We start from the raw sequence: 26,321 nt of genomic DNA, 5'->3' as shown, positions 1-26,321 counted from the left end.
GATAGAAGAATTGCCAGAGGAGGCAACACGTAACGAGAGCAACGCATAACAATGACTATGCATCCTCAAGTGTTCAGAAACACATTTAAAAGAAAATTATTTTTGGACAATCTTTTCACTTAATATTCACAAGTGGCATTTCTTGAAAGCACTAAAATAAGGGCTCAGAGTAGTCTGAAATTATTTTAAACCACCAGCTAATCTAGTTCAAACTATCTTTACACAAATGCTTAACAATCAGATCTGATGCATGTTTTCACTCTGCATCACTCTAATGCACTAAGTTGGGTTATTTAAAAGGAAAATGTATTTTGATATCCGTGACAGGTATTCATAAAAACCCTTAGATCAGGTAACCTTTTATTCATTAATTCAGAAATATGAGCTGGTTTGTTTCTAAAGGAGAGGCTGTTGGTGGTAATTTGTTTGTTGCTGTAGAACTGAATGAGCAGGAACGGCCACGGGATAACCTGGTCCTTGAGGCAAACTCGATGTATTATTCTGGTAAGTCGACATATCCACTGACATTCCCATCTGCTGCTGGGTGTAAGCAGCTGTGCTGGCAGCTGACGGAAGGCCAGGGTTCTGGCTCACGTACGTCTGGTTTAACACAGAATCCGGTCCTGGGCTGTAACCAAACAAAACAAATCTAATTCTGACAAGTTCATGTCTATTTATCTGATAAGCAGATTTGCAAATAAGAACATTGCTTTGTCCAAAAGCGATCTGTACATTTTCAAAATGATCAAACAGTATTGCGTGTCACTGTAAATATCCCAAGAACACACTACCTCTAGTCAAGTAGTAAAATTACCATCAGGAAGAAGGTATTTTAACAGTTTCCTGAAGCAATACCTTAAATATGCAGCTTGAGCTGGCTGAGTTGCTCCAGAAGAATTTATACTTTGAGGCAGAGATCTCAACTGCCCCATCTGATCAGGTCCTAGGCTATAACCTGGAGAAATGGTGACCTGGTGAACACCCTGGATCATGTAGTTTCCACTAGGCGGCTGTACAGGATATGACTGTAAATAAAAAAAACCAAAAACAAACAAAACATTGTACATTTTTTATTTTCAATTAAGTAGCAGCAAACGTGGCACAGAATACCACCACAACGAACAAATATGTTAGGGTTCAAAGGCTGAATGAACATAAATTAGTTTTTCCAACAAGGCTCTAAAACCAAAACACATAACTTCTCATAACACGTTTTAAATAGGCATCCTTTATTTCATTAGGAGGCAACTTTTTCAGAAATGCACTGCTAACGAGGTCAGTGCTTAATATTTGAAAGAACCATCTTTTGTACCACGTACAAGACCTCTGCCCCTCCCAGCAACCTGATTTCTTTCTCTATAATTTGCCTTGTCTTCAAAACGTTCAATCTTTAAGTATTTTGATGCACAGAGTGGAGTAGGAAGATGGGCACCGTATGAGATTTGTTATTTAACACATTTCAGAAATTAAAGCATAAGAATATTCTAAGACTGGAACACAAATGGAAAGCAACCACCTTAGTTTCTTGCATTTCTGGTTTAAGATAATGCAAGTCTTTACTCAAAATTCAGATAGAACAGGTGGTATAACATGCTTAGTCTACAGAAGTCGACGCTGATCATTGGTTTTGCACTAAGCTCAGCATGGTTAGCATTATCTTGTATTTTTCACCGCGGGAAGCATGCATCTTGGAAGAAACAGTAAACTCCAGTTGCCTTTTTGCTTAATTTTTTTTTAACCTCCAAATATAATGAATTTTCCATCGTTACCAGGAGTTAAGGACACAGAATTACTTTTAACTGACAATTTCAGATTTAGCAGTTGCTATGGCAACTATTCTTTTCCCATTGAAAAATTAACATTAACGTAAAATTTGCTTCAAGTAAAACACTCATTCTATGCTTTCTCCAAAAAGGATCTTTAACGTCCTTCTCTCCTCCATTTTTGTTTTGTTAAAACATCAGTATGGCCTATTAGAGATACTGTAAAACAGTTTAGAATAACTACACCCCCTAATACAACATGTTCATTTCTTAAGGAACAAGAAGAGACCTAAAATCAGACTAGTGTTTCTACATTTAGAAAAAGTACACTGCACTCATGATTAATGCACTAGTATTAAAGTTCACTCACATCCCCACTATTAGATAAGAAAGTAACATTTTACTTTAAGACTGAGGCCATGACTCACAGCAAGAATATCCACCACGCTGCTGAAACACACAATTCTAACTGTAAAAATTTAATCCTGGAAGGAATCTTTTAGTATTTTCAATACAGTAGCTTTCTGTTAAGTAGAGCAAAATTAACAACTATACCTTATTGTACAAGCAGATAACTGCAAACTGAAGTACTCTGTTCTAGTGCGTAAATGATATTTTATTCTAAGGGCTATAAAAAGTCACCAGGCAATGTCAGATTGTTCGTAGGCTAGCAAGAAAGCGTACGCTTCATTTTTGCTGTCATCTTTTTAAATAGAAATCTATATTAGGAAAGTCTCTATTTCCAGAAAAGGATACTGACCTGCACTGAAACACCAGAAGATGTAGGTGGGTATTGTGCAGGATGGTGGAGTTTTGAGTAGGCTGAATACATCGGTGTTTCATTCATCAGTTTGTTATAGAGCTCCAGAGCTTCTAGAACTTTCACATTCAATTCAGATAATTCTGAATGCTTTCTGTTTCAAAACAAATATATGCAAACACTAAGTTTCTCTAACATCTAGTGTTAGATGGTAAAAAAAGAAGAGTGGATCATTAAACAGTTTTTAATATGCAAGGAAAAAAAAACTTAAAAGGTAGATTGTGAATTTCTTAAAGTTTCTACGCTGTAAAATTGCCATTCTGGTTCTTCCACCATTCTGTTTCTTATACCAATGGGACTTACACCAATGGAAGGAGAGTCCAAGTGGTGAGTAACTATTCTTTCCTAGCTGCAATAAGGCAAGCAACTCCACGGGTGTTAGTTACCTTTTCACCCTCAGATATGCCTAGGAGGATGAGGGAGAAGAGGTAAAGGTAGCATTCAACAGATTTTCCTGTTAAGGAAGACAGTCAGCAGCAGAGTGAAAACACCAAGCTCTAGACAGATCACAAAAGGCTACAGTCAAAAAGTGCTAATATAAAATGCACCCAGTAAATTTTGGAGAGCAGCAATCAAATCTTAGTACACACACTGGGACCTTGGTACCTAAGCGTTAAAGGTAGAATTGTCAAAATTTCTTTCTTGCAAGGTTTTCTAGCTTGGGGGATGAAAGTATTGAAAAAAAATTAGTACAACTGCACAATTTAAAGTAAATCATATTAAATAATGCAGAAGCTACATTATGGCTCACCTATCTATCTCTTCTAGTTTTTCATCTATCATTGGACCCATCTGTTGACAAATATCTGTGAAGACAAAAGTGTCAAGGTAGTTAAAGTCTTGCACAATTAAGAGTTTAAATGCAGCCAAAAAATACTTTATCCAAGTACACTAAAATAGCACACGAAACCAGAGAGTGCACTTAGTTATCATGTGTGTCCCATTCCTCCAGCCCAAACAGAAAAAATACATTGGTTATTCTGGTTTGACATCCTCTCTCCTCTTTCCCTCTACCCTCTGAAACAAAAGAGTACTGATGAAACACATGGAAAATTTTGCATTTCTGCTTGCGCCGTGTGAGATCTATGACTTTCATCTCCTACTGGAATATCCAGTCTAGACTGCCTATGAATCTATCTGGATCTGCTGTACTGTACAGCTTCCTTTACCTTCACTTTTTCCATTCTAGGAACTCTCCTTTTTTAATTTTCCCCTAATTCTTACTACACACCTTGAACTAATTGGCTCTTAAGTGAACTCCCCTCCTAGCCAGCAGTATTTGAGAAATTTTGACACAAAATTAATTACTTATTTCAAGCAGAGGTTTGATAGGTAGACAGATCTTGCAAAACCAGGCATTGCACACTAGCTGGAAGTTATGCAAATTACTCTGTTAAGCATGGAGTTGGCTTGGCAACTATTAGAAAATGTAGAGTTATACATATAGTCCCTTGCTCCCCCTGTGAAATAAGCTATTCTATGGCACACTATTAGAATGGACCACAGTTTCTCTAAGCTTAAAATAAACTCAAAGGAATTGCCAGCTCAATCCACAGGAGGTAATTGTGAGGAAAAATTCAAAAACTAGCAAACTTAGTGCTCAAAGTACCTTCTGAGTCTAGAAGATCTGGAGAATCAAGCTTTAAGTCTGTAGGATCTATACTCTGAAGTACCTGCAGTGTTTTATCCATCTTATCCTGAAAGGTGAAGAGAAGATTAAAAACAGTTATTTCTGAAGCATGGCAGATACTGTTTTAATTTTCAAATTAAAAAAAAGTTCTTTATATAAAGAGTTTTCTGCTAACATTCCGTGACAAAATAATATTTCAACCAATGTAAAATCTCAGCAATTTTTTTTATATTGAAAGTGACTGCATACCTCATCTATATAAACTGGCTCAGGTTCTGCCTTCTTAATTTCTTCTGTAGTATCCTCAGGAACAGAATTTTTATCCACAGTTGCTGAAAGAACAAACATTAGTTTCTTTTCTGCAGCTGTGTTACTATGCTAACTTAAAACACGCATTTGCTCCTTGCTTGCCATCAGTTCTTTAAATAAGAAAGAAATTTGAATAAGTACTTTAAGCAGTGATGCACCTAGTTGCTGGAGAAGGGAAAATGGGTTTGCTTAGATAATGTTCTGACAAGCTGCTTCCTTTGGGCTGTTAGCCTGATTATGAACCTAGGCCCAGCAAGGGACAGACTCTTGAGTCATATTAGGATCTAAAACCACCTCCAACACACGTACAGTCGCTTTCATCCAAGTCGTAAGTGTTAAGATTTATTTTGGTATCATGGGCATGAATAAAGCTAACAATGTGATTCTTACAAGCCACTGACAGGGTTATGAATGTTATTCTACACGGCGTCTGATGTCTGAAAAGACATCAATTAAATTAATGTCAATTAAAATTGACAGTTTAAATGATAAGTTACTGGATTCATATGTAGTACGTTACTGACAAAGAACTGAATTTCTGTAATAGGAAAAAAGTTAACAACTTAGAGAATTGGAAGATGGAAATCGTTGAAGTGAGCTACAGCAAGCTATATGCTTGCTTGCTTGTTTGAAACAAGGGCAGGATTTCTCTCTCAATTCTTTCCTTGGGCTGATTTCAGAAAATTATTTTGCTGATGGGCTAATTAGTGGTTCTACCGTAAGGCCACCTTTCTAAAATAATCTGTCAGCTTTAGTAGCTAACTTACCTGCCTCAGGTTCCACATTTAAGTCAGAAGACACAAAATTAGATGGAAACAGTCCTACTCCTCTATGATTTTCACCTTTCCACCAATTGGTGTCACTGGGGAAATAAAGATGTATTACAAAACTCTGAACACTAACACTTACCGTCAGCAACATATTTTGGGCTTTTGACAGAAAACCTGTGATATCCAATACACTGTTTCCCTGTGTATCCAATAACAAAGGCAAAGGAGAACATTTGTAGAGATTAACAGCAAAGACTAAGAGAGGAGCTGGGGCAGAGGGGTGGGGAGGAAAGGAGGGATCAGGGGAAGTAAAATCATTCAATCACTCAAAAATTTAAACACAACTCTTCAATTCTTTAGATTGATTAGACAGTATCAACAATAATAAACTTAAGTATTTTTTCCTTAAGAAAATAAAAAACAAGGAAAAAATAAAACTAAGTTTTATTCTTAACAAAGTGATACTTGATAGCCAGAGATTTAACAATTTCTGGAACTAGCTGGAATTTAGCACTGTAATGTGTATTGTGTATTCTTACAACCTGTATTACCAACTAACATTTGTCTTAAAAACTACAAACAACTGGGACCTGCACCACAGAATGAAATACCCAATGTAATATGGTAAGGATGTCCCTGCACCAAAAATGTCTTGAGGTCAAATACTTGGGTTACAGAACGAATAATGGAAGATAAAGGGATAAAGATAGAGGGAGGCCAGAGTGACAATATACATTTCTGTGGGGAAAAAAGCATCAGAGGAAAAATTTGCTATCCTAAGACAACAACAGTTGTGGAATAAAGGCACCTTCACCGGATTATATTATACCTGTCATCCAAAACAAAAATAATTTCTCCACTTTTAAAGGTGAGCTCATTGTCCTCGACGGCTTCAAAGTCATACAGAGCTCGCACCTTCCTTGAGTTCTGATTGTTTTGCTGAATTTCTGCAGATGGGTACAAGGATTTAGTTTCCATTTGGTGCTGTTTCTGCTCTTGCAAAGACAATTCGATAGCTACAATTAGGGGAGGGGGGAAAAAAAAGAATTTGTATATTTTATCCCTGTATTAGGAAAGCAAACTGCCTTTGTATAAAAAAACCAAACCTATTTATTGCTATATTATAAATATGGCCTGTATCTGCTTCTCTAATATTTCAAGTTTAAAATCTTTGCTCCAAACTACTAGCCATATTTCACATTTCAACAGCTTTACTCTGCCCTGCAACAGGATTAAAAGACAAGATGTAATCATACACAAGTTATGAAACACTTAAAAAACCCTCTGCTTGTCATGGTACAGCCCACTAGAAGCAACGCACGCACTACTAATGTCAGTAGCATCATTAGCATGATCAGAAATACTGATAAATTCTTCACTATGACATCTGAACAACAGTAAATATATTCTTTCTCCTCTTTCTTGGATAAAACATTTAAATGTTCTGATTTTTTTTTAAAGTATCAAGATCCAGGCTCAAATAAAACATGTGGGTACAGAAGGAAAAAGACCAAGCTCTCTGGAGAGAAAGCAGTCACAAAACAAGGCTAAAGGCTATGTGGTGGGGAAGAATATATCTTACCCCAAATCCTCACCCATGAGGAAAACACCTTGAATGATACATACACTAATTCCCAACCTGCCGTGCCCTTGCTTTGAATTCTATGCAGCAGAAGAGAGTACAACTTCCTATTTCCATGCATTCTGACAAAACTTCTAGAGCACAAATCTAACCCAAGGCTGTGACTACCAATTTACCTTTAGCTATATCTTCATCTTCTTTGTTTTTACTTAATGATGAACCACTCTTAGCAGCATTTGTGGCAGCCTGCAAATGCATTAACAACAAAATAAGCTCAGGTTACGAAGGAAAAAGAAAGCTCTGTAATTATATACTTTAAAAAAAGTAATAGTAAGTCCTTCCTGGTTAGCTGCCTTACTGTAGCATTTCAATACTGAATCAGAATGACCTTCTTGAAGAAAAAAATACTACTCTTCAGAATCTCAGCCAGGTTTTACTTTGTCTTCAGCAAGGAACAAAGGAAAACAAATAATCAGATCTAATTTAAATAATGGATCTCATTTAAATGATTATTTTAGTCTCATTTAATAAAGTGAGACTACTCATTTAAATGACTGCTCTTTCCACCTTTGTCTGCCAGTCCTCCACCCCTCCCTTCAAAAGGGAAGAAAAGCTTTTTGGAGTCCTACATCTGCAAAGACCCAAGTTATTAAGCAGCATCTGGACTCGCTGAAAAGGGAGATCTCTCTCTGTATCAGAGCAAAAAGCCACCCTGTATCTCTGCTGGTAGGACAATGGGAAGGAAGAGCAAATGCACATCAAATTGGAAGCTGCTGACCTAAATAATACCAGTCTCCACAACAGCATAGTGTAATCCTTAAGCTTTCATTCCGACGAGGAAGTCTTCCCGCACATACCAGGAATGAAGAACCTCATTTCAGACACTAGCCATGTCTAGGACTTAGCAATGCTCCTAGAAAACAATTCTGTACAAGTGTACCAAATAATAATAAACCTCAGCTTTGCTTGTTTAAAGTGAACTGTATGAGGTAAAAACATCAAGATGTCATTTTATATGTAGTTGTAGGAAAGGAAGCATAGTTGTTTGCCAGTACTCTAGATCTTCCATGTTTCTGCCATATGTTTTAACACATATGCTAGATTTAGAAGTGAAAACATCTTTGTGGAGGAAGGAAAGATTGTAAAAGTAAAAAAACCCTCTGTGTTTAATACAGAGAAAAGTAAACTTCATATAAGGAATACGTAATAGAAGCTGCACTTCTCATTTTCAGGACTGATCTTCACCTGACTCATAATTAACATGAAAATATTTAGAAGCATCAATAATAAAGCATAGAAAAAAACCACCTGTCATCCTATCTGCCAGATAGGAGATTAGTCATAACACACCACCAGAAGTAAAATACAAAGGGTAAGGTTAGGGATTAGAGCACCCCACCTACTGCAGGGCCAGGACAATTCCTGACATGGACAGGTAACTGCATGAACAAGAAATGGGGACTCAGAAAAGGAAAGCATAGCACAGATCATCCTCAAAAGTGTCCCAATTCCAGATATTGTCCTTTGTTTTGTGAAACTCTGTGAAGAAAAATGAAGTTATGTGCTGCAAGTCAGCAATTAGAACCATGAAGCACCAACTACAAAGTGTGGGTGTAGAATTGCTTCAATTGCTTGTTGGTGACAGCTCAACGAAGCTCTAAAAATGATCGGAGGAAAAGAAGGATCTAAAATGAAACAACTCATAAAGGCATCATGAAATAGCCTTTAGTCTGTTCTTATTTTTCATAGGAAGGCAAGGACACAAAAAGGCAGAATGAATAGAAGTGAACCTCAGCATAAGGAGGCAACCAAACTAGAACAAGGATCCTATTCTCCTCTGATCAAAAGCAGAAAATGTATCATTTGGACAGCTTTTCATTTTGTTCACTGCCAGGAACAGTGAACCCAACAGTACCATGTATCCCAAATCAGCTTTTACCTGTGATCCAGCTGCAGGAAAAGTTACACCTTCTTCTTTTAAAGATTTAATAGTTGCAGATATTAAGCTACACTGTGGGTCTTTCTGAAATTCTTCAGACCACTCCACCATCAGAGTTTTTAGCTTTTCACATACTTTTGGATGAGCCTAGAAGACAAAATGCATAGAAAGGGATGCTTGTGCCTCAAAATGAACAGAAACAGTTATTGCCTCTCAGTAAACCTTTGTTACCAAAACCATTTTACTATAAATATCCTTAATAATTAATAATTGGCTTGATTAAGAAAATCTGGAAAACAGAGCTGAGAATATATGGTCTCTTATACACTGATTCCGATATTACAAGACAGAATGCTTAGCTTCTGGAGCATCATCCTTTCATTGGAAAGCTGGCGTAGTTTCCAACACCATTACCCCAATGCAGAAACAGACTGCAGGTAGTTCAAATTTCCTTAATTCTACCAAGTAACTGGTTATTTTACATCAGGGCTCCTTCAAGCCTTACAGCAATCCTCTGAGGCAAATTCTCTTGCACAGCCCAAGCTTAGATCTTGCAGGCAGCTCACCTACCTATGCTGCCATTATTTTAGTGGAGTCAATTTTAGGTGGTTAAGGAATGGTTAAGGAAAAAGACTGACAAACTTTCTGACTTCTCAAATGTTCACCGTTTCCAACTCAATAGTTTTGGAGAAATTCAAGCTATCTACCACACTTACCCCAACTTTTCTTCACCTCTATGTTAGTTAGCCTTCATTTTACCTCAGTTTTCTCTTCATTACTTCTAATTTGTATTGTTATTCCCCTCCCAACCGTGTAATTTGGTCTAATGTAAGATACTGTCTTTCCCTACAAGACAAGACTGCTTCCCCACCTTTTTTGACCTCTGTCGTCTTCTCCTTAGATGACAGAAGACATTTCTCCCTGCTGACTTCTCAGGTGACAGGATCTCACAAAAACCTGATCTTAGTACCATCTCTGTATATACATAAGAGTGTACGTATGTCTCCTTGGTCCAGATTCTCTCACAAAAAGGAATTACGCATTTTGCATTAGGTACAGTGCCAGCCAGCTCATGGGACAATTTATACTATCAGGTCCTGAATTAGGAACTGAGGTGCAGGGACACAGTCTGGTACAGGAAGATATTTGCTTGTTCATGCTCTGCCTGCAATTCCTCTGGCTCCCACATACTTCTCTAGCCTCTTGCATGAAAGAGCCTCTACCTTCCTCCTCCAAGAAGCTCCCCTTCCTCCACCCTCATCCACAGGATTTATGGCTACTCTGAATCCTCACAGGACCACTGATTTCATTCCACACTGCAAATTTTATGTGCTAACAACCTAACGCAAAGTGGTAATATACCTTCTGAAAATCAGGTCAGTCTCATGTATTACTCTACTGTATGGCTAAAGAATACCCTTCAGAGTATACCTCAGTCACATTAAACATCAGCTGCTGTTAATCCTGCAATAGTCTTAAAAAAACGTATTGGAGCAAAAAGACCAACACTTCAACAGAGCAGTATGTGAAGGCCATGCCAACACTACGCAAGAAAACAAACCAAAGCACTACAGACTCCATACACTTTCTGGTTTTGTTGACAGTGGATGAAAAGACTGTAGTTTAAACCCAAAGCATCCAAACTAACCTCAGGATACGTGCTGGTAAATAAGGAATCTGGGGCTTGCTGCGCTCACCTACATCTGCTTCACTTGGCTTATCTGGATAAGAGCCTGGGACTGCATAAATGCAGGGCGCGGCCAGGCTTTCTCATTTGAATGTAGCTGAGATCACATTGTAAGTCTGTGCCTCACATCCAAACATATGCTGAACAGTAAGAACGTTGACAAGTTTTGGCTCAAGTACGCATTTAATTGAAAGAAAAGATCTAGCTTGATAGTCTCAGTATCAGCACAAAGACATTTGTTACACTTGTCTGAACTAATTTTCTGTTGCAGAAAAGGGAGAAAGCACAATTTTATCTGCCCTCTGAAGATTATTCATCCAAGTGGGCCCGGGATGGCGTTAAAACATGTATTTTCTGACAACAAAATAAATTATACTCTAGTAGACCATTCTTCAGTGGGATTAAAGGTTTGTTTTTACGTCCACAAGTGCTGTCAGACCATGAAGGTCAATGTTCTATTTCAGAATGGACCACGGCTAATGAGAACAAAAGGGGAGGACTTTAAGACCTATTTTTCCACACAAAGAGAGAAACAGAAGAGCTGTGAACTCATTTTGCTTCCCAGCAATTTTATTAGTTTCCTTAATTGCTTTGCTCCACCTCTGATGATTCCAGGCCTCCCATATATTTGAAGACTTAACCCATTAGCCATTTTTGTCTTCAACTGGAGTGGTAATTAGGGGAAAGCTGTTTCTGCTTATTCAGTTCATTACATCCAGATTTAGATATCATCAGCTGCTTGACCCTAACCATTTACGTCTTCCTTTCTTGGTTACCTTCTCATTCAGCATTCTGAGAATCTCTGGAAACTAAGAAAGTTGTCTGAAGATTTTATCCTTTTCCTTGTAAAAATGTAGTTTAACTTTCTCAGAGTTTTCCCTTTGCACTTCAACCCATGAATTTCACTCAAACCAAGTAAAAACTCTCTTTAAGAAAAGTTACCTTCACAATTATCAAATTAATTGAGCTTAGGAAGAGTCACAGATTTTAATTAAAAATGCTCATGTAATTTTGTAATAATTTGGATTAGGTACTATCAGCCTGTCACTTCTTTAATACCTTATATTTTCATAGTAAAAATTAAACTACATAAATTTCAGTGATAAGACGAACAGCCAGCAGTTTCTGCAATTACACCAAAACTAGAAAATGCATATTAACTAGAACATTAGTTTTGTCAATTTTTTTCTATGCTGAGACAAAGCAAAGAAGTTACCAAAATAATTCTCACCAGTACTTGAGGTTATAAAAAATTACCTTATTTATTATACTTCGAGCTTCACTAGCAAAATCACGAGAACATACTTCTAAGTGAAATATTTTTCCGCAGTTTGATACACAGGCTCCTAAAAGCTGACAAGAGAAATACAATTGTGAAAATGTATGACAACAATGAAAATAATCCAAAATAAGAGCATACATAAAAAGAGTTAAATTTAATAATCTGTTCAGCATGCACACTCTGACTTCTACTGAAGATATATAAAGGTATTAATTGATCAGTACACATTTAATGCTGCATTACATAAAAGAATACAAAGTTTTTTGAAAACAGTGATAGTCTACTCACTGTAAGTGCCTGCAAAGCAACATGGGGGACTTTATGATTTACTCTCTTCATGATGGCTTTAAGGCAATCCTTCGCTCTGAAAAAGGAACAAAGAAACTAGTAGTGGTAAATGTAACTGACACGATCTGTGGAATGAATGATACCAGATACTCAAGCTGGGTAAGCAAACAAAACTGGGCCTATTGAAAAAAAATGTAACCCAACCTAAACTTTTCCTAGAGCTAGCCTGGAAAAAATATTTAAGAACTTGTTTGTTCTTATACATGTATTGGATTGTAACAGACTCCATTTTTACACTGGCATTTTGTATTAATTTCCATAAAACTGCTGACAGGTCACAAAGTTGCCATTAAGTTGACGAAATGGATTTCAAACAGACAATGAAAGAAACATCTACATAAGAAAAAAGAATGAGGAACAGTAATGACAAAACAAATGGTTATTTTACTGGCTACTGTAAAGGTTTTCTATGGATTTGATTTAAAAATCGTGCTCACAGACTGTCAGCTCTTGGATCCCATTTTCAAGATAGGACACACAAAGATTTTATAATTTGTTTCAGCAAAATCTGAGATAACTATGATGATACATAATTGTATCATAAATGATAACATTTAGCACTCTAAATGTTACTCTACTAAGGAGTTTCATACTTAAAATCAACATTAATGGCATGTACAAGCTACATGGGCTGAGGCATATGTAAGGCTTCATTAGCACTATTATTTTGAACCCACTAAAAATGTGAAGTCTCTATGTAAAGAGCTGATGCAGTATCTTTACGACTAATATCACTTGCAGTATACTTGAGCTGCTGTGTTATCAAAGCACAGAAATGCCTCTGGAAGGCTGCGTTTCTCCACATCGCCTAGCGATCTCAGCTTGAACAACCTGCGCTCTTCACCACTAAGGCTCTGGTTCCCTGGTCACCTAACGCTGGCACAAGTGAAAGCCACTGATGAAAGTCGTGGACCAAACACCTACCACCTCTTCCTACGGCGGCGCAGTCCCCTGCCCTGCCTGACTGAGGCTTTAGCAGTCACGCAGTGCCTGGATCAAGGAACTGATCTGGCTGAGCACTGCTCGTTCTGATTTTGTCACGTTAGTTTTCAGCCAGATCACTGCCAAGATCAGATTCACCAGGAATCCACCGCACAAGGGGCTAGAGGAAATATTTGACAACCATTTTCAATGGAAATTCTCTCTCCTGTCAATTTAAAGTCATTGTGGAATTGCAACCTTAGGCAAAGCTTAAAAAAAGCCTGTGCAGAAATGAAACAAAAATTGTTTCACTGTTAACATTAAAAAAAGTTTGTTTCACTGCTTGCTTTCATTTCAAAAGATGTCTGTTTCAATGTATTGTGTGTACAGTGAGAAAGATTTTACACCGCTACATTAAACAAGAGAAGAAGCTGCATCTAAATTCACATTTTGGTTTCAAAACAAATTTTCTGATTGTTCCCACATGTTGTATATTTAGTTCACAGTGGAGTTTTGCGCACGCAAATTAATATCCTTTTGGAAGAAACCAAGCCAGAAGCTCCTCTCTGCACACCAAATGTGCTCCAACTTCTCAAGGAGCCATACGAGTCAGAGCCAGCGACAGGATCCACAGACAAATTTGCACCAATGCTGGTGTGGATATTAAGTTTAGTAGAAGAGATCAAACCTGGTCTAAAGGGGGGCAAAAAACCAAACACCCTGAGCTGCAAATTGGACGGATGCAGTGGCTTCAGTACCAACTGCTCTGGTTTACTACTCCATCCCTATTGTGCCGAGTTACTTGGTAATGAACACATAGCCCGAGAAGTATGGGTTTAGTCCTAATATTGAGTATGTTTGGTCATAGTTAATACCAACAAGTCACAGAATCACAGAATGGTAGGGGTTGGAAGGGACCTGTGAAGATCACCTGGTCCAACCCCTCTGCCAAGGCAGGATCACCCAGGGCAGGTCGCACAGGAATGCGACCAGTCGGGCTTTGAAGGTCTCCAGAGACAGAGACCCCACAACCTCTCTGGGCAGCCTGTTCCAGGGCTCCGTCACCCTCACAATAAAGAAGTTTTTCCTCATGTTGAGGTGGAACTTCCTGTGCGGCAGCACGTTGATGCTCATTGCCCCTTGTCCTGTCACTGGGCACTACTGCAAAGAGACTGGCTCCATCCTCCTGTCAGGCACCCTGCAGATACTTATAGACATTGATAAGGTCCCCTCTCAGCCTCCTCTTCTCCAAGCTGAACAGGCCCAGGTCCCTCAGCCTTTCGTCACATGAGAGATGTTCCAGTCCCTTAATCATCCTCGTAGCCCTCCGTTGGACTCTCCAAAAGTTCCCTGTCTCTCTTGAGCTGGGGAGCCCAGAACTGGACACAAAACTATCTCCTCCAGGTGAGGCCTCACCAGGGCAGAGTAGAGGGGGAGGAGAACCTCTCTCAACCTGCTGGTCACACTCTTCCTAATGCACCCCAGGATACCATTGGCCCTCTTGGCCACCAGGGCACATTGCTGTCCCATGGATAACTTATTGTCTACCAAGTCAACATACTTCTTGTTAAGCTATATATTTATTTAAGGGTAGGCAACAATATTTATTATTTTCAGAAGGCGGCTCTTAGTGAAGGGCAGGAGGGAAGAAAACTACACAAAATTGAAGTAAAATATGCTAGCAGTAGTGGCATTTAAAATTCAGAATTTAGGATTTTATTGTATATACAAAAATATATATTGATTTAATTACATATTTTACATATATTGTTATATATTTGTATGTGTAATTAAAAACCCCACAACTGAATTTTTTACAATCTTCTTCCAAAACAAGTAGATTTAAAAGAGCTCTCTCTACAAAAGCCTTTTGACACTAAAAGAAAAAGAGACTTTTAATAAAGGACTCAAAGGACATGCTACACTTTTTTCTTCAGGACTAAAGATTCCCAAATTGAATAGATTTACTATTATTCCCTATGGGAGGTAATTAATTAAGAAAACCCAAACAAGACAAAACAAAAAACCCTTTCTCAGTGTAGTAATCTTAAAAGTTACATGTAACTGATAAAAATTCTACGATCACTTAAGAATTCAGCCTATGCACTTATTCATGTTTACCTCAATTTAAAACATGTTACCACTCAAAAAGATTACCTTAAAATTCAGCAAATTCTTTTGGCCATTATAGCATCACTGAACTACCACTTATGTTTCAGTATTACCATTTAGGCTGAACTGATTCAAACTGATCAGTGTTTTGATCCCAAACTTTCCCCTTTTCTCCTCCATCAGTTCCATTCTTCCTAGTGAATAAACACAGACAAATTTCTCATCATAAATAGCTAACTGACCTAGCAAGATAATTTTCTGCAAAGAAACTAGTTCACTTTTTCCTATTGGCACAGTTGCTTCTCGAAATTTATGCATGATCATGAAATACGAATAACTTGGTCTACTGTACTTTTGTACAGAGTTTTCTCTGTAAAAATTGGAATGCACTCAGCATATACAAATTGCTCTACTAGAAATCCTGTTGGAACATTTCTTTCCAAGAATTTTAAAGCCAACTACATATATTTGTAGAGCTTGCAGAAGTGTCAGATCGGTCGCACTTTTTGCATCCCTGAATACAATGAGCATTTTGAGACATGTTCTCTCTGAAACAGTGTTGTTCTTCACATGAAGATGAAATTACATGTTGTAATGCTGAGATACAGCTTACCCATTAGGAGTACTTCCAACTTTGTCACATATATCCATAATAAGACCCCAGTCCTCACTGGTGTTATATTCATTTGTAGCCTTTTCTGTAAAGAAAAACAAGATTGATTAAGTATAATACCCTATTAAGTTCAGATTCTAGTCAACAAACACTGTCTCAGTCATTAAAAAAGAAAAAAAGACTCCACATGCATCATACTGAGAGGCAGTGTCTTCTACAGATTAGCGCTAACTCTTGCTATCTTGTAAAGCGTTATGTACCAGCTTTCATATGGGAAGAACAGCACTGGACTAATAGATAAGTGTTTAAAAGATCCCAAAATATAAACAGTTCTTGAAGCGTAATGTTGTAAATGATGAAAAAGAAACTGCTTCTCTACGTTTTGTTTAGTACTCCAAGTTTAAGTCATAGCCCTAGTTTACAGTTTGCTCAAAGTCTTCTAACATTCACATGCCATTATATATTTTTTCTTTTCCAAGAAAAGAAAAGGAAAAAAAAAAAAATCTCTTTAGGACTTTAAAGGAAAACTATCTCCTCATTCAACATACTTATTAAAATATTTTTTTCTACTAGATTTTTCAGGAAATCTAAATGCCACAGTGAGCGTCGAAAAAAATAAATGGCATGGAAGGATTAATAATGAACACAGAGGGGGGCAATAAACCCGAGACTGCTCTATTGAAAGAATACATCCCTAATTAATATTTGCAACCTATCATTCTATATATTAACTGATAAGGCTTAATGTTATTTATTTGTGCTTTCCTTTTAAGTTTTTATTAGAGCCATGTTATTTTAAACATATGTAAATACTACAGTTCTATTAAAATAGCTGATAAATAGCAAAATAAATATTTTATACATTGCATTTGCTGCCTTAAGGATTTAATTTTAACCTGCCAATTTAATATTTTAACTAAATTCAAAGGTAAGTGCTTTTAGATTTTTGTTATATATTAATCCCATCAGAATGCACTTCATAATCATGGAAATATCCTAATCAGTACTTTTACAGAATTTTACTTTGGTAAGAGAAGCCTCTAAATCCCTTTGTGACTGAGTATTTTAAAGACTACTTAGTAAATGAAAGCAAAGCATAATGGTCACTCACTATTAATGTGATGATGTTCTGTGATAGCAGCCGTTCCAAAATTACGAGGTTTGCTGACAGCAATACTACTGCAGGATAAACCCAATTTCATGTACGCAATTAAGCATCTTCTCTGATAATGAGCTTCACTACTTAGTTTTGCAGTTAAAAGTTGCAACAATACTCGCGTGAATTCAGCAGAATGGCTTCCACAAAGAAAACGCAAGCATAGCGGCCAACAGTCCCCCTAAAAACCCTTTTGTTATGGGTGTAAAAGCAAAGCGAGAAGGAGGAATAGAAATTTGCAATTTTGGGCATAGGTTATCTTTCACATGCTTAGACTAACTATTTAAGGGAAGCAAATTCTGGGTAGAACGCATGTTCCTACAGCACAAACCTTCTTAAAAACTTACCCAGAAAGGACATAATTGTTAAATTTTCTTTTAAGTACATCAATATTTTTAGGCGACTAACAACAAATTCACTGCTTGTTCTTAAAAATAAATGAGCACCTGCAATTTTAAACACTGTAAACATCCATTTTATTAAAGAAAAATAAAAATCAAACCAAAACAATCCTCATATACGCACATTTCCTGGATATGTGAACCACAGGTACTGCACAATCACAAAAGAACAGCACAACGCAACGTTTGGTGCACAGAACTCCAGCCTGGTGTTTCCTGTGAAGTTCTGCCAGCTAAAACTGCTTTTTAAAAGCATTGTCTTGCATGTCTCCATGCCCAGTGGTGTGAATCCTCCCATCAAAACCCGTCAGTCAAATGAATCCATCTCATCAAATGACAGCAGCCATCAGTTGTGCACATAAAACCAACCTTCCAATGACAAACGGCACTAATGCCTATAAAACAGACTGGGCACATTATTTAATCCCATAGCCTAGTGTCAGCCTGATCTGAAACCCGTCTCCCTTCTGAAATTCCTGACATATTTTAGAGACGCCTCTTTCCACAGGTCTCCCTCCAGAAGCAGAGAGGAAGCAGCTAGCAGTAGGCAGTAAGAAATGATGGTAGGTGAACAAAAAGGCATGGAAGCCAAGTAAAATTGAGGTTGTGTTTCACAGCCAAGTCTTCAGAAAAGTAAATTGCCACAAACAGCAATGACCAACACTGCACTTGGACTCTTCCAGCTCTCAGCAATGTCGACTGACTCAGGAGTATGCAAGCTCAGCTGAGACACTGGAGTGCTTCGATATGGGTGGTTACAACTAGTGAAGCAAGCCTAAAGACAGGTATTGTCATACCTGTAAGCTTTGTTTATCATTTCATATGCTCCAAAATCCAGACCTCCAAACTCTCCTCTTCCTAGACTCCCTCCAAATGGGAAACAAATCAAATAAGGTAATTTACTTTTGGAGAAGTTATTAAAAAAACATAATTGCGTCCGCAAAAGCATAAAAGATGCTTTGAGAAATCACACCTATCTGATTTGCTAATAAAAAACACTCTCTTCTAAAATATCACAGCAAAGAAAGAAACTGAAATAGATACTCAGACATAAAAATATGTGGGAAGTTTGATTGTTTACAAGCCAGTCAAATGCAAGCTTGTAAACTGACCCTGCAGTGTAAACACTGCCAAACCAAGCACCTTGCTTTGCACATGCTGTCATGCAGATCCAGGAAAAAAAAAAAAGATCCCCACAAAGGGTGCCAGATAAGGATCTGGGTAAAACAAACGCAGTGGTGCAGGTCTGTGGGGCTCCAGCTCCTTCAGTTTGCCAGGAGGCATCAACAGATCTCCTCCCTTTATGGTGCTGGTTATGGAGACACAAGTGGCTCTTTGTCCTCTACAAAAGTCTCTAAAGCCCTTGAGAGAGAGTATATACTGAAGTTTTCCTGGACACTTAGAGGAAATCACAATCACCTTTGCCTGCCGTGGCAGAAGATGCCCCATGCTAACCTGATCAACTCTTCCACGGTCAACAGGAAGGCTTCATGTTTACCAGGCTTCACTAAGAACTCTTCAACTCCACACCTTTTACACCTTGAAGAACTGCATAGCTACCATAACAGTGCTACTTACTCACAGCTCCCATGCTTTTCCTCCTCTCCCCCAGCCAGCACGTTCATACATGGAGGCGTATCAAATGCAAACTTCCTCCTCTCACATCTACGCAGCCTGTTCTAGGAGCAGACGTGGTCCCAGTGAGAATATGAGAGTTTGCCGTAGGGCAGCCTTCACAACTTTTGAGGTTTTTTCCCTGCCAGCATGACAAAGTTAACAGCATCTGCTTTTTTGCTTAACATGAGCTCCAGCTGAAGAATAATCTTGAAGGATAACTACTTCACAGATGCTGAGACATGGACTTCGATCAGAAGAAACAGATGTGGGAAGATGTGTTTTCCAAGATTTTTTCAGTGCTAAAAGAATACAAACTTTAAAAAAATGCTATGACTTATACTCTGTAGTCCTCCAATTAATGAAGTAACATTAGACTTGAGCTTATTTTTATAGAAATAACAATAAAAGCAAAATATGCTTCTTTTTATTGCTGCTTGGTATATTTTTAAAAACCCACAAAGAATTGAAAAACCACAATTAATCATTTTTAACTGGATCAGTTCCCTGATCTGATTTGCCATGCAGCTGCACGAAAAACTATGCCAATCCAAGAGAGGAGATAGCACTAAAATGAGCAGCTGGGAAGGGGATGGGAACTGTTTACGGATATTACTGCCAAATGAAGAAATGCTTGTCAAGCTACTGCCTCAAAACACTGTCACCAGATCTTCCATGCTTCACCATGGCATGCTAAAGTCAAGTTTTTCAGTATCCTCTAAAAGGACTGCTGCATCTGAAAGAAAAGCTTTTCCACCCTAACTGTGCTAGTTCTTTTCCCCTTTTCCCACAAGAAAGGGGTGGGTAATACACAGAAATAACACCAAAAGACAGGAAAAAAAAAATACTACCGAGGACTGCAACTGGGCAACACGTGGCAATCCTCAAAAGCATCCCTGTTTACATCTTCTCAAACATCAAGTTCCTCAGTCTCTAAACACCCTGGCATAATGTCAAAGATCTGCATTCATAATGAAGTGTGCTACTGCACGTTCACTCTTACAGGCCTGGAAACACCAGGCAGAGCCCGCAGCCGCCCTGCCTTGCGGCTTTTGCACAGCGCTTCTCTCGAGGCCTGCTGCAATTTTCAGCAACGCACAACCAGCATCGGATTCCCTCAGGTTTGCAAATACAAAAGCAACACACCCCATTTCTAACACAACACTGAGAATTCTGCAGGTATGTTAGGATCCATGTTCACAATGGCAAGAAGCAAGGAAAATAGCAAGAGAGAACAGCTATATGAACGTGAAAAGGAAGAAAAGAAAGGGAATTGCGAGAGGCATAGAACCCCCAGAATTCCCCAAGTATCATATGAGCACCGCAAAAGTTCTGTGGAAATCTCTGCCACGGTAACCAATGTGACACTGTGATTCCTACCAGGAGTATATCACACTGTTACACTGCACAAAACTAACTGCTTGTGCTGGAAATCTATATCCCATTTAACATACAGCATTACCATTTGACACTGACACAGAAAAATAGGCAATCCTGGTCCGATGGCAGCTCTACCTCTATGCTGCCCAGCACTTATGACCTTCAAACTTGCAAAATATTTGTTATTTCAGTCCTGAATTCCCTTGAGTCAAGCTTGCCAACAATACCAAATAATATGTCAGTTAAAAAAATGAAAAACAGTAGAACGTAACTTTTTTTTCCCACCTGTGTCAATTTTTATGCTAGAAAAAGAGAAAACAAGCAGTCCAACACTGATTTAGCACAAAGACCTTTTCAATTTGATACGGCATTTGCTAAAGACTGTGATCACTAAAGTAAAAATTTTCTAGAGACTTATTTGGCCCGTGAAACTGTATGAAATAAAATCTTGTCTGCACATAGATATTTCAACTTTTATATAGAGCCATTCTACATACATAAAAACAGAGTTCATATATGAAAAGTGAAAGATAAAAAAATTGAGGACTACTCCAGACTGCTGTTTTTCAGAAGATAAAGCAGAACCACACAGATCAAAACCAGAAATTTCATCCCACGCACCTTCATTTGTTTACTCTGCGTTTGTATAGCCAAATTAGAAAATTCTAGCTTTAATTTAAGTAGTAATTATAGACACGATGTCACTATAGTCATGAGACTTGCATTTCCAGTAACACTGCATGGTCCACTTGGTCCCTGCTGAAGACAACCCTACTTGTAATGATCCCAGGTCCCTATTCATGTCACTGAGTATTTTATTCTAAAAAAATTGGATCGAAGTGGAATATTACAATAACTTTTTTGCAATGTAAATCCAGTTCACTGAGAAGGTTTTTTGAGATACAATTTTTGCTTAAAAAGCAAGTCTGACATTTTGTTTCATTGAGTCAACTGGCCAATAACCTCAAAAGCAAACAATTCCATTTGTCAGTCAATCTGCAAACTACAAGAAAAACATTGAAAAGGCTAGAGAGGGATTAATAGAGACTTGCACTCTAGAGCCTGGAAAGCACCAAAATGAAAGTTACCAAGTCACTTGTTACATAACAAAACATCCCTCATAATAATTAAAAACAAAAATAGTGAGGCTACAATATATTAAAAAAAAAAAAAATCAAGGCAGAGTGGGCAGAGCAGACCAGTAATAATCTCAAAAATGAGAAAGAAATGCCTCAAAATTGCACACTCAGGATTTAGGAATTTTAAATCAGTCAAATCAAGGTAAAGCCACAGACTGAAGACTGGAAAATACTGTCCCTACATTTCAAGGAAAAAACAAAAACAAAACCACATGAAACACCCAAGCAACACCCAAAAAACCGCCTCAATTAGCTTGTCCTCAAATATTTGAAAGACTTTAGGCCCAACACTGAAGACAAGAATTATGACAGAAGACATGAGACATGAAGGGGAAACCTGGTGAATTGTAACAGAAAGCAGCCACTCTTCTAGGCAAGGACACCTGGCCAAAGCCTAACCTAACATCAATTGGCTGTTCCAGTTGCAGAGAACCATTCCATAGGAAGCCTGGTGCAAGTTATTCCCTACAGTTCTTGGACCACTCTACAAGTAATGGGAAGTGCTCTAATGAGGGTGGGGATAGTTTACTCCCCCAGTGCCTCTAAAATCAGTATTAATATATCCTGGCTAACACTGGCAGTAACGGTAAGGGTCTTAGAGGGAAGTTAGAAGGTATCATCAATAAAAGGAAAGGTTAAAACAGAGTAAGGTGAAACATAAACCCTTGAGGACTGGATTAAGTAGAAAAAGTTAACAGCAAGACAAAACGCAAATTCACACAGTCAAAGTCAAGAAAAGAATCTCCTAGAAACTAAGTACTCAGCAGTTGGAAATGAGGAGAACGAGTACGCCAAGTTCCAGCATAAGAGGACATGGGCCACCAAAGTAAAGCAGCCATAAAAAGGCAAATACAACCCTAGAATAAAACACGCCAGGTAAACATTTCAGCAAAACACAAGGAAATGTGAAATGCTATCGTACAGCTTATCAGCGATCCACGATAGGGTGCCCAATTCTGGATGTCAGTCAAACTACACAGAAAAATACTTCCTAATCCCTTGATCACGTCAACAATCTCATGAAAGAAGGCTAACTAAACAAAAGATGAAAGGGAATAGGCTTGTACTCTGTTGAAAGAGCAACTACTTAAGAGATGAAGGTTATTTAAGAGGCAGGACAACCCTGGGAAAGCAACAAGTACACATGAACTAACTATGAATAGATTTAGACAGGCAATTAAAAAGCTTCTAACACTCTAAAGAACTGAAGTTTTGGAGTATGCTCTCAATAAGAAAACCAGATGAAAGAAATGACACTCCTCTAAACACTACTCCATAGGTTAGTCTTGCAACACTGCAACTATATAGAAAGCAACCAAAGCAAATACCAAGGAATTAAGACTCTGCGCAACTCTGCTGAAAAGCAAACATACGGGTTTTCTTACCAAGAAAGCAAAAAGAGCTGTGGCAAAGCACAAGTGTGTTTACCTACATTTTCTAAAGGTAACCCAAGAAAAGAGCAGTACTATATGTATGGTCTGAAGAGAGAGCTGGATCAACCTCATTGCTGGCTGCTAACAACAGTGGGGTCCTGTTCTTCCCATTAACCTCTGCAGGGGTGTCCTGCTCCTCTTTTCCACCACCTTTTCACAGGCTTTGCTGAGCTGATTCCAGTCACCAAACTTCCAAACTCATCACCTTTGCTGATGATCCAACTCATCAGTCAAATACCTTTTTCTGGCCAATTACTTTTTCTGACCAAAAAAAGTTGAATCAGCTCAATGGTGAATCAAAAAAACCCCCAAACAAACCAGGGTGGATGGGACCATGGAAAAGGATGTCTCCTTTCCAGTAGCATCAGGCCATCAGCTGGGCTCAACTATTTTCTTGATATGTACCTTTTTTCTTTTTTAAATGAAAAAGAAAACAAAACATAAGAAATTAAATCCTGACAGATGCATATTAAAAGCATGAAAAACCACTCGCATAAATACTGCGAGTTAAAGTACAGACCGTCCACATTTGATAATTTGATACTCTGGAGGTTCTAATTTACAATGGAATAATAACTTTTTTAAAAGCTCCTAATGGCAACCAGAATTTTTTCCTGGCAAGGGACTGTAAGTTTAGCCTCAATGATTACAAAGTTCCTCTTCTGCTGAACTTGTTTAATTGTAATAAGTGCAGACAGGTACACTCAGTGTATATATAAGGCAAAGTTTGAGAAATTGCAAGTGAACAGACTGTCACTTTTGAAGTACTATAGTCTTGAAGTTCTTGAAGCATTTAGGTTAGCCAAAGAATTCTGCACAGCTTTGAGAGTCCCCAGTTCAAAAAGTCTTCACTTGTGCAAATACATTAGTTAGAACCATGTGAAAGGTAAGTCTGGCAAAACACACATACAACTTCACAAGGTATTTGAAATAACTGAACAATGCGTAGCTGGCCTGGCCAGTTTCTATTTCCATTTCATTCACAGGTCAACATTAAAAATCTCACAATGGTTTGCAAAGAGATAAAAAGAAAGGTAGTGGTTTCATTACACAAACTTCGCAGAAACATTAATGGTGAAGAAAATAGTGCAACTTAACACAAAAGAGCTGGTGTGGTAATAACAGTACTCACAACAACCTCTTCCATCTGTATACATCCCCAGCCTTGACAAAAAACCCACAAACACTTAATTCTCCTATTAACTAAAGTTCCAGTGTAACAAGAAATGTAAATCTGACTCTGGTATCTAGCTTAATTTAATTGCTTTTTCCAGTGCTTTGATTTAGAACAGGCATGTTTAAAAAAAAAAAAAAAGGCAAAAGGCAAAACACAGAACAAGTTTGATGCTCAAGAAAGCACAAGACAGAGTAGAAGCACAAAACAACTGAGTCATCATCTTCATCCTGTCGATGGCACCAACTCCAGCCAAAGTTGCCTCATGGTTTTGTAATCGGAAGAACTGTCAGCTCAGGCTTAACTTGATGCCCCTAAATAAGCCTCTAGGCGATGCCTTAGTATCAGGTACTGAAAGAGACATAAAAATGGACTCCTATTGACGTTAATAGGTTTTCACTCTCGAGTTCTACACCAAAATGACAAGCTTTGCATACCACTTCACACCACGGAAGCCTAGTGTACCGAGCAACTCAACGTGAAAGGCAGGAGGTAACACAGCATCTCAGGGACATGCCACAGCTGTAAAACTTTAGAAGTTACCGCACGACCGGCCACAGAACGCCCCCTTAAACTGCTGAGCGCAAACGGGACTAGACAGAGTCTGAGGTCGCCGTGCTGGAGGACCCGACCGGCCCCGTTTCTCTGCGGAGGCCACAACACTGTCGGGGACCCCTGAGGACAAAGCAGGCAGGACAGGCAGGCCGGGCCGGCGGCACCGAGCGCTGGGTACCCAGGATACTGTCGCAAACGGCACCCCGGTTTTCCCCTGAAGCTTCGCGGTGGGACTGCCAGCAGCTGCCAGCGCCCCGGGGCCCGACTGAGCAGCTACTCACGGAGCAGGCCTGGAACCGCGGCTTCCACCACCGGCCGTCGTTACCCTTTCCCCCTCAGGAGCCCAGGGCCCGCCGCGGGGAGGAGAAGGAGGCCGCCGCCCCGCAGGCACCGGCCCTGCCGGACAGCCAGGCCCAGCCACTGCCACCCGGCCTCTCCGCACCCCGCCGTTTCGCTCGCTCACCCACGTCCTGCTCGAAGGGGTTGGGGGCAAAGAGCGGCATCCCGGCAGCGTCCGCCCGCTTCTCGGCCGAGACACCCCGGCCAGCGGCCGCCTGACCCGCCGCCGCCCGACCGCCGCCGCCGTCTCAGGCCCCTGAGGCCGCCCCGCCGCGCCTGACCGCGTGCCGGAGAAAGAACCGCAACAGCACCGCGACGGCACGCCGGTCAGACGGTGGGTGCGGGAGAGAGCCGGTACCACCCGGCGGGACGAGGAGGAGCAGGGCGAGCCGTGGCGCGGCGGCGCCAGGCGCTCGTTGGGCCACCCCGGCGGGATGGGGGCCTCGCGGGGGCGGGGCTACCAGCGGCCGCGCGCTGAGGCCCCGCCCCTCCTGGGAGAGGCGGGAACGGGGCGGGGCAGGAGGTGGAGGCATTGTGGCTGCTCGTGGCGTCACGGGGGCGCCATCTTGAGGCGGAGGCGGTGGGCGGTGCTCCTCCTCGTCTGTGTTGTTCGCGGTCGAGGTTTCTCTCCTGGGCGGTGTCAAGCTCCGATTTGAAATGTCTGAGGGCAGGAGCTTTGTCGCCTCAGTGGGTGTGAGGAGGGGTGGAGGGCGGGGAACAGCGCTCGGCAGCGGGTGCTGTGGGAGTGCGGCCGGGTGAGGGGATACGGCTGAGGGGGGTATGGGCTGAGGATGTATGGCTGAGGGGGGTGTAGTGCATCCGGGAGGGGAAGCTCCCCGAAAAGCCCCTCTCTAGGCACACCTGAGGGCCTGCTGGCCTTGTACCCGCTGTGGGCAGCCATCAAGAGCTGCCTGCAGGAACCGGGGAGCTACTGACCGCTGCCCGGTGTGCCTCCTTCTCTGAGGAGTGGCGTGACTCCAAATGAACTCCTGCCAGCCGGGGTGTGAGTCAGTAGTTTTATACCCAGTGCCATGTGCTTTTTGGAATATGCATGGTCATGCGTTTTAGTGCCGCGTCTCAGGGTAGTCATGAGCCTTAGTCATCGTCACAGTAGTGTCAGCGCATTAGTCAGAGCCTATTTTTGACTTCTTCCGCAAGAGAACTCGTGGAAAAGTGAGGCACAGCAGCGTTACAGTGGCTGTATTTCTATTATAAGGATAGGACTTTGAAAATACTGACAATAAGATTCCTAAAAGGTTTCTGTATGATTCAGTGGTATTTTCCTGCCCACTCACCTCAAGTCTATGGGGACACATTTATTTCCTCAGTTGTGATAGGCAAGTATAAAACTTAA

At 39.9% G+C, this 26,321-nt stretch overlaps 1 protein-coding gene across 2 annotated transcripts; it reads right to left on the bottom strand.

Annotated features, from left to right (window-relative positions):
- Window positions 1-396: 396 nt before the first annotated feature.
- STAM2 (signal transducing adaptor molecule 2) lies at window positions 397-25,131 on the bottom strand (the record flags this gene model as incomplete). Of its 2 annotated transcripts, none has more annotated exons than XM_082001307.1 (14): window positions 397-628; window positions 856-1,025; window positions 2,524-2,677; window positions 3,335-3,389; window positions 4,193-4,280; window positions 4,463-4,545; window positions 5,290-5,384; window positions 6,122-6,308; window positions 7,051-7,120; window positions 8,814-8,960; window positions 11,758-11,871; window positions 12,071-12,146; window positions 15,777-15,861; window positions 25,092-25,131. In XM_082001307.1, 14 exons carry the CDS (start codon window positions 25,129-25,131, stop codon window positions 397-399), a joined length of 1,596 nt encoding a protein of 531 aa, XP_081857433.1. The 2 variants fall into 2 exon arrangements, with proteins under 2 accessions (XP_081857433.1, XP_081857434.1); XM_082001308.1 differs by having other exon boundaries at window positions 11,758-11,853.
- Between the last annotated feature and the right edge of the window lie 1,190 nt (window positions 25,132-26,321).

The sequence above is a fragment of the Phaethon aethereus genome (genome assembly GCF_964289735.1).
Source record: "Phaethon aethereus genome assembly, chromosome: 6".
NCBI lineage: Eukaryota > Metazoa > Chordata > Aves > Phaethontiformes > Phaethontidae > Phaethon > Phaethon aethereus.
This window is presented reverse-complemented; position numbering and strand designations above follow the sequence as displayed.